Source organism: Cylas formicarius, unplaced genomic scaffold (genome assembly GCF_029955315.1).
Source record: "Cylas formicarius isolate icCylForm1 unplaced genomic scaffold, icCylForm1.1 PGA_scaffold_10__41_contigs__length_53128322, whole genome shotgun sequence".
Lineage (NCBI taxonomy): Eukaryota > Metazoa > Arthropoda > Insecta > Coleoptera > Brentidae > Cylas > Cylas formicarius.
Window position 1 is genome coordinate 34,950,610 of NW_026844214.1, and position 9,219 is coordinate 34,959,828.

Genomic DNA, 9,219 nt, shown 5'->3' on the forward strand with positions numbered 1-9,219 from the left:
CACGAATGAAATTGCGCATTTGCGATGTAGCGTTTGTTGAAAGATAGTCAAAATGTTAAATATATTTTTATATTTTTGTTTCTTTTTTACCGTTTTAGTTAATGCTGAATTCTATGTTGCCGGTAAGTAGCCTATATTATATCATGACTTTATATATGAATTGTGAAAACATTTTAAAATAATAGGTGTGTGAGTAAAATTGATATTTGTTTAAATTAGTAAAATTGTTTTAATAGTAGATGCGTCCTAGTATTTGATTAATCTTTACGTAATGTGGGAAATGCTTTGAGGCAGTGTATTATGACCTTTTTCTGTCATATTTTAATATAGTGGAATGTAGGTGCCATGGAAAATTATGAATTTACAATAAAATGTTAGCCTGGTTAATGTTGCGTGATTCTATTCTCAACGACAAAATGAAATCAAATCAAGATAAATATTGGTTGTGTCATTTACTATTGAAGGAAACATTGTAAAAAGTTTAGTACTTTGCGGTGAGATACCTTGTATATCGGCTAGAATTGGCCCAGTTGGTTCATTCCACCAGCATTCATTCTGTTAATTTGCTTCTACTATCTACCCTTTCTTGGCAAATACTTTACTTTTAGATCACGAGTACGCGTTAATGCCAGACCTTTTTTTTATGGACAATTTTGATCAATGCATGTTACGTCGAGATGCTTTATTTTGTACTTTTGCCTATCGAATTAAATTCCTGGACGAAAATACTGCACTACGGAATTTAATAAAAGTAAGTATTTTATATTTAGTTGCAGCCCTCGAGAAATTAAGTACGCCTATCATATAGAGTGGTATCACAAAAAGTGCTGTTCGCAAGTACCGAATGTCCAATATAAGTTCAACCTGAAACATCAAGAGTAAAATTTAGGTGTTATGACGCATGATGTCATTGTATGAATCGCTTCCATAAAAAATAAAGTTATAATTAATTAAGAAAGACTTCGACAAAAAATGATCAAATTATTAGTAGTACTGTCTGGAACCCTTATTCTTTAACTCGCATTATTATTCTTTAATTCGCATTAAATTCAATATTAGAGGCTACTAAACGTTTATCAGTTCCTACATTCATTTGAAGTTCGTCTCAGGTTTATTCTTCTAAATTTTCGCATGCTGCCTTTCAGTGATTTTACTAAACCGTATAGTTATTACATAATATAGTGGTTCTAGTACGGTACAAATTTAATCGCATCGGGCGACTATGACAATTCGGTAGCGATCTTCACATTCTTAACTCGTTTTCCCAGAACATTTAACGAGATCTGGGCATGATTTGAGAAAGAACTGCCGTACATCTAAACCTGTCGAATTAACAAACGTCAACGGCCATGTTGTTCAACACCAAAAGGTCTTATTGGTTGGAAACGAGATTATTAATGACGACCCCTCCTATGCCGATGAAGCAACCATACAAAAATATGGAGACCCATTCGGCGTTCAACAACAAACATCCCGCTGACATTTCGTCAATTTGATAGGTTTAGATTATTACGGTAGTAGTATTTTCTCAAACTATGCATAGTTCTCGTTAAATGTTTCGAGACATGAACTGAATGTGTGGAGATTGCTGTTTAGAAAGAAAATGGAGAAAAATGCAGGATAGTTGGTGAAATTTAGAAGCATGCGAAAATATCATCGCCGTCCGAGGCGCAATAATTTTTACCGTACTATGGCCGGCCAAATAAACTTTCAGGTATCTTGAATAGCTATTCCGTAAGTAAATGAGAAAAGTAGTTCATTTATAAGACATAAGCCATACTTTTCAAATAGGTACGCTATTTAACCGAGAGTTTAAAGGCAATCAAATTAATTAAAAGAATAAATCATTTGATGATTACAGGGTATTGATTTTCAGAATTCCTAGACAAAAAACCTTGATTACTCTGTGCTACTATAATTTACTGCACTAAGCTAAACTAACCATATCTGTAACGCGATACACCATTAAACAAATTTCAGTAACTTCAATTTTGAGAACGGAATGTCAATCTCAATGCCAATGGTGAAAGTCTAATTTGAAACACCCGGTATGTTACAGTTCACAGTATCTAATTAACTGCGTATTAAGGGAGGCAGCAGAATATTTGTGGCATCTCAAAAGTATATAGACGTACCCACTACAAAAATTTTTATAACGTTAATATTTCAATTTGCATTGTTTTATATAAGAATAACGAATTAAATTGTATTTTCAGTTAAATTACTAATTCAGGTACCTTTTTCAGAATGTAAGTGATAATCCTCAAAATTATAGGCATGATATTTTACGCCATGGAATATGCGTTCCAAACCTATGTCCGCCAAACAATAAAACCCAAAATAGTACCAAAGATCTTATCCAGAATTGTTATAACAGCAAGTTCAGCGAATTCGGGTTCGAGGGTCAAATAACCGATTTGAACTGTGAGACAAATTTTTCGAAATACAAAGTTGATATTTACGACAAAACGTTGGGGTAAGTATTTTATATAATTTGTAATAAATTGTAAAATAAATAATAAAATATATCAGTCTTATAATCCACTTTTAAGAAAAACGATAATTCTTAGGATAACTTCTTCGAAAAATATTATGTTGCGCATTCACCATTTTGTCAAGAGCCAAGTATAAAAACTAAACTTCCCATTATTGTATATCAAAACATTTTCTTATGGCGTTAAACTTGTGCGTCTGCAGTGTTATTTTTCAGGGCAATGCTCTTGGGATATATCGGACTTACAATAATTGCATCCATTTATGAAGGCGTTGCTAGATACAAGGATAAAAAAGCGTATTATCAATCTTGCCAAATCGGTGGTAAGTGCATCTATATTTTATTTCCAAAAGTTGCAGGCATTATTATTCACAGTTTTATTTAGCATAATAATTGCGTAAATAAGATTCTTACCTCGCAAAGCAATCCACATCCGTATACTTATCATGGGTCAAGTCACTTTGCTGGTTCTCAAGCAAACTGTAGACACAGTGTTTTCCATGTTCGTTGCAATTGTGAGCTATTTTGGTTAGCTAGTTAGGTAGCATATAGTATTTATATATAAATAATTTCCATTTTCATAGAAATAGGAAAGATCCTTTGTAAACAGCGATCTCCATACACTTAACTAGTTTTCCCAGAACATTGAACGACATCTGGGTATATTTTGAGAAGACATTGACGTAGAAAATGCCACATTTAAAGTGAAACCTGTCAGAGTGACGAACTGATAGCGATGATTAAATCCTATATTATCAACATAGACACGGCCGCTATATATCTAACAGCAACACACTAGTTACATTATGCATTAAGTGCGGCAAAAGGCATTTGAGTCACGAGTTTATTTGGAACTAGCGGAGCGCAGTGGAGCGGGTGTTTAATAAACGAGTGACGTAAAAAGTTTACCAAACGTATAGCATACTATACTCTGTCTACGACGGTTAGATTTAGTTAGTAGAAAAACAAAATTGCTTTTTACGTCTTAGTTTTCGGGCTACTTATATCTCAAGCGTTTGACAACTTAGAACGTTTTACATAGAATCCAGTGGCGTAGGTTTTGATAAAATATTACTGGTTTTGAAATATTGTGCTTGTTTGAATAAAACACGTCCTCCACCGAAAATTTGTTAACAGGATAACCTGAAATAATTGATACCTAGCGGGCATTTTTTTTTATGGTTTGACAGACATTTTTTAGCCAACTTAGGTTTAATGCTAATAAAAGTAAAGATTTGCTTTTGTTTCATCCGAAGGATAAATGTTGTACACGGTAGTATGTATAATTCAAGTCATTGCCGGTATTTATATGTATTTACCATATATATTTGTGAAAGCTACTATCTATATAACAATTTTTCCGGATGTGTCTCATCTCCAGAAAATGTTTTAGTTCAGTGGCAAATTAGGCGAACAATTTTTTTTAGTTTTCGGACTACAGGGCCATATAGAAAATAGAGCATTTTTCAATACCACTTATATCTCCAGTGTTTGACAAATTACAACGTTTTATAGAATCCAGTGGTGCAGTTACCTTATATTTATGAAAACTACTATCTAAAAAATGTAAATTTGTCGGATGTGCCTCATCTCGAAAAAATGTTGCAAGTTTTGTTCGCCATCTTTTGTGAAAAACGTCGCATTGTTAATCATGAGAAAAATATTGCCGTAAAATGTAGATTTGAAACGTGTCCGCTAATGGAAAAGTCGAGGAAAAACTAAGCAAAACTGAACAAAAAATTTATCAAACCACAGAAAAACAATAATTGGTGTAGATATTAGTTTTTTTACCGGTTTTGAATAGTTTCATTGAAGACACTTTCCTTAAATCACTTTCTCTTTGCACTTTTGTACAGAGTAACACAGTTAACGGTTAAAAATATATTTGTCAATATTGCCATCTCTATATAAAATTTGGCTTAAACTACACAAAACAAAAAAAATCTACTGTAGGCAGTGACCAAGGAGTCACTGCCTACAGTCTGATAAAATTGTTAGCTTAATTAAGATAAAAAATAATAATAAATATATAATTAATTACTTAAATGAAATGCAAATGAAATAAAATAATACAATTTTGATTTGCCAGTGTAGTTTTTACTCGAAGGCATCAAATACTAACAGAGCCTTTATACTTTAATTATTGTTATTAAAATAAGTACATTTTTTAGTTGGTTTATATTTATCCGCTTTCTCAATTCCCAAAAACTGGTATCGACTTAGAACCATTAACAACGATCCTCATGTCAAGAAACTAAGGAGTATTCAAGGCATGCGTTTTTATACTATGATTTGTGTTATAATGACACATACATTGATGACTTTTTTCGGAGGACCTGTATCGAATCCGCAGTATTCTGAACAGGTGAGTCATTTAGCATTTACCGGAATATTTGACACGTGTCTATAATTAAATGTCTATTGGTTTGTAGAATTCTAACTTCTAATTGTTTTTTTCCATTATTCGAGATGTAACATCCATCCGTCATATGTATCCAAATACATATGGTACATCAACAAATAGTACTTGCTTATGTAAAAAATGCCTTTAAATAATTAGTACAAATAAATTTTAAATCTGCAGTTTCATCCATTTGAATTGAAAGCAGATATGTAACTACAATGCTTTATTTTGTTTTGTTAAGTGTCTTTTTTTTTAATTAAACAACTTCAACGAAATTTTTTTGTGGTTTACTTAGATTTTAAAAAACTTGTGCGATTTTCATTTGGGTAGTTCGGTGCTTCCAGCAAATTATCAAATTAAACAACATTATTGTACCATGTAGGCTAAATAAGAGTTATAGTTTTAGAACCAAATAAGTTCTCGGTTTTTGACATACTAAATAACTTGTTTTTCAAAAGTAATGTTAATTACATTAGCAGATATTTTTTATTATTACTAAGTAGTGTATTAAAAAGGAATTACAGAGATGCTGGTGGCCGGGTTTTTTTTTCTACCAGAAATTGGAGTTATATACAAATAAGGAAATCTTAAAATAAATTGGTTACAAATGATATCAATATACCACTAGAACATCAAATTTGAATTAACATGTGTTTTGACTTATTAAAAAATTGACGTTTCAGAGCACAAAGGACATTCTAAACATGTTTTTGGTCAACGGTTGGTTTGCGATTCAAACATTCTTCGTTATATCCGGATGGTTACTTTCCTTTAATTTTTTTAAGATGCTTGAGAGACATTCAAGGGTCAATATGAAGTTCATTTTTTTCGCAATTATTAATCGGTATTTTAGGTGAGTATGGTAAAAAATGATAATTAGAAATGTGAGAACCAGCTTAACGGTAAAATTATTGTAGATTATCTCCAGCGGTTGCAGTAATGGCCGTTATTCATAGCACTTGGCTGATTCACTTAGCTCGCGGCCCTTTCTGGGACTTTTTCGTTGGTGAAGAATATAGAAACTGTCGACGTAATTGGTGGACAAATTTACTATATATTAACAACTATATATATAGTGACGAAATGGTGTGTGGGCTTCCAAAATTTGTAGATTAAGACACCTGAAATTTTTGGTTTTGGAGTGTATTTCAAAAGCTGGAGCTTTTTGAACTTGTTTGTTGAGGTCAAAAAAATATTGCTATGTTTCGGTTTTCTCCAATTTTTTTCATGGGTACCTTTCTGGATTTTTGAATGGTAATTTACCTGGTAACAAAAGATCGACCACCATATTACTATGGTGTACGTTGAAAATTAGAATCTATTAATGGAATTAATAAAATGTATGCAAAAACATATTATGCTTCAGCTATTACTTATTTTTTGATTTAGTCGTTATTGTTGTTGGTTTTCAAAATTTATTAACATCGATGACGCTGTTCTCATTCAAAATATCTGTTCTGATGTAGCTATGAATCTCGCCTTTTAGCATACTTAGAATAAAGTTTGGATAATGAGTTTTCTTTAAAGTTGGTTTGTTTGGAGTAAGTTACTAGATTGGTCCGCTGTGGCTCCCATAAAAAAGTAAAATTGCAAAGAATTAAATGTTGGTAGCAATTTTCGATTCCAATAGAAACTGAACCTCAAAGTGTTTGATTCTGTACCAGAGATTACTGCCAATTTTTAAATTTAATAAATTGTGCTCTAATTCAAGTTCATTGAAGAAAAATGTTTTGTCTTTGAATTTGAAACAGTTGGGTAGGTATATACCGACTTTCTTTATATTTGTTTCCAGTGCATGCAACAAACCTGGTATATTGCGTCGGATATGCAATTGTTCATCGTTTTCTTGATTCTATTAGCGCTTGGTCGACTATATCCTAGCAAATTCAAATATATGTTAGGATTCACTTTAACCGTTGGTTTAATGTTGCCTGGAATTTTGGCATACATTAAAAAATATGACATCATTGTTCGGCAGTATCCAGAGTGAGTAGGAAACAAAAATTATCGCTTTAATATCGTTGGAAAAGTTAAACAAAAGTTAGGCCGTACCTGTTCGGTTGAATTTACTTAAATAACTCATGAACACTGTAGGAAATAATAGCTCTTCTACAGTTTCTATTATGAATTTGAGTTTTCTTTACACAATACGCATGTTCACCTTTTATAAGGCCAAAATGGCGCTTAAAATCCGAATTTTAATTTTTAGGCTATTCCAATTGTCATATTCCAATTGTTATATGTAGCATATTCATTTACATTTACTCAATTTTAGAAATATGTACAAACTGAGGGCATTACACGCCGAGGAATGGCATGTCCTCTACAGTTCTGCCTATTCTAACATATTTGGTTACGGTTTAGGAGTGACATTTGGTTATTTCTTTTACCGACACAGGAATAAAAACTTTACGATACGTAAGGTAGGTGAGATATTTAACTATTTAAACACTGTAGTATCACTATCTACTTACGTCCAATAAGAATCTATTTGAAGTGAGGAAATAAGTATATAACGAAATCTAAATCAAGGAGAGATAGGTTAGTTATAATTGTACAGAAGAATGTTGTTTAGTGAAAAGTGCCATGTATAAATACTTATTATGACACAGTAACCAACATGAAGAGACTATTTTTTCCCATCTTTTCTTTTTCCTTCTATATATTTTTTTAAAATTTGTTACCTCTTAATTAATGATATAAAAAACGATAAATATAATTATGAACGAATGATCTTAGTTTTAATATTTTATTGAATGAGTTATAGAGCCTTTATCATTTATTCTATACGGTTCTTATTGCCAGAATGCATTCTAGTATTGACAATATAAATTTTATTAGGACATAAAAGGACATGAATACTTATCTTTATAACGTACGTAATACTGTAGAATGGTTTGCTAAATGCACGAGAAAACGTTAGAATTAATAAAACCAAATTTCTCAAATGAAACACTTTTTTTTTTAATTGTAGATTAGAATTACATTTTGTTTTTCAGGTGCATGTCGTATTGTGGTGGATACTTACGTTCGGAATGTGCATATTCGTTATTTTAATAGCAGCTGTATTTTACAATCCGGAATATAAATTTTCCCCGACGGGCAGTGCTTTCTATTGGTCACTGGGCAAAAATTTATTTGCTCTAGGTATCGCGATCGGAATACTTGGACATACACAGAAAATCGGCTGTAAGTAGCTATTTAATTTTTTGTTGACCTTATTAATCGAAAACTATGTTATAATTTCCTAGGGTTTGCCAGATGGTTTTGCGAATGGCAGCCAATACAAATATTGGGCCGTTTAACCTACAGCACCTACATTGTCCACGTTGCTTTTGCAAAAATGAATTTGGGTTACCGTCGTTATCCTGTTTCTCTTAATACTAATATTTTGGTGAGTTTCATTTGATTAAAAACGTTTAGGTATTTTATTGCGTTTAATTTTTGCGGTTTTGTGTAGGTATGATCATAACATTAGATTTGCTTTTACAGGGCCATAACGTATTTAAGACTCTTAAGCGGCCTATACACATGCAGGCAAGTGTTAAGACTTGCTTGTACGGGTCGAGACACGCGAGTAAGTGCGAATGTGTATGTGTCAAAACTCACGGCGCGTTCAGTTCCAAGCGCGGCTCGAAGCAAATCAGATTGTGTCTGATTTTTAGAGCAAGTGCGAAGGGCAACTTCATTTTTCGCACCGCAGCAGGCCCCACCAACTGGTGAACCTCGACGTTTACCTGAATAGTGTGTGGCCGCAATTCGTTTCGTACTTCCTCGCGGACTTATCTGGACACACTTGCGCGCGGACTTGCCTGCATATATATAGCCATCATTATGTTAAGCATTTTTTTTATATCTACCTATTCGTAAATTGATTCTCCGATGATGGCGCTGCTCATCATACCTACATTAAATTTTAGGAAGAATTTTATTAGGGTGATATATTATTTAGTAAAACAGTAAATTTGCATGTAGCGCGCTCTAAATTATTTTTAAATATACTAGTATAATTCTAAGAATAATGTAGTGATAAATAAATATAAATAAAATAAATTTCTCTTTAGTTTACAGCCGTATTGGGTGATGTTACTCTTGCTTACTTAGCAGGGACATTGATGTGTTTACTTGTCGAATTGCCCACATCAGCATTACAGAAGATATTATTCTCAGCAGGTAACGGTCAAGAGAGCAATACTAAACCCAAGAACTTCATAGCAGCTCTCCCATATGAGTGTCGCGATCACCAAGAATGTACAAAAGTTTAAATTTAAACTGTTTGGCTTGCTAAATATCAGTGTGTGAAATTTGAATTTTCTGTTAA

General features: G+C 32.6%; 1 protein-coding gene across 3 annotated transcripts; it reads left to right on the plus strand.

The window, feature by feature from the left end:
• Positions 1–9,219, plus strand: LOC132701210 (nose resistant to fluoxetine protein 6-like). 3 transcript variants are annotated; one of them, XM_060668986.1, is made up of 12 exons: positions 1–122; positions 609–751; positions 2,247–2,476; positions 2,711–2,817; positions 4,666–4,859; positions 5,582–5,751; positions 5,816–5,984; positions 6,691–6,884; positions 7,174–7,321; positions 7,898–8,087; positions 8,150–8,292; positions 8,963–9,219. In XM_060668986.1, exons 1-12 carry the CDS (start codon positions 53–55, stop codon positions 9,161–9,163), a joined length of 1,959 nt encoding a protein of 652 aa, XP_060524969.1. In that variant the 5' UTR covers positions 1–52; the 3' UTR covers positions 9,164–9,219. The 3 variants fall into 3 exon arrangements, with proteins under 3 accessions (XP_060524969.1, XP_060524961.1, XP_060524976.1); XM_060668978.1 differs by lacking the exon at positions 8,963–9,219 and adding an exon at positions 8,391–8,931; XM_060668993.1 differs by lacking the exons at positions 1–122; positions 609–751; positions 8,963–9,219 and adding exons at positions 1,584–1,714; positions 8,391–8,931.

Coding starts and splice junctions, on each gene's coding strand:
- LOC132701210 (XM_060668978.1), top strand. CDS start 53: ATGTTAAATATATTTTTATATTTTTGTTTCTTTTTTACCGTTTTAGTT. Junction 752..2,246: donor CACTACGGAATTTAATAAAA/GTAAGTATTTTA, acceptor TACCTTTTTCAG/AATGTAAGTGATAATCCTCA. Junction 5,985..6,690: donor ATATATATAGTGACGAAATG/GTGTGTGGGCTT, acceptor ATTTGTTTCCAG/TGCATGCAACAAACCTGGTA.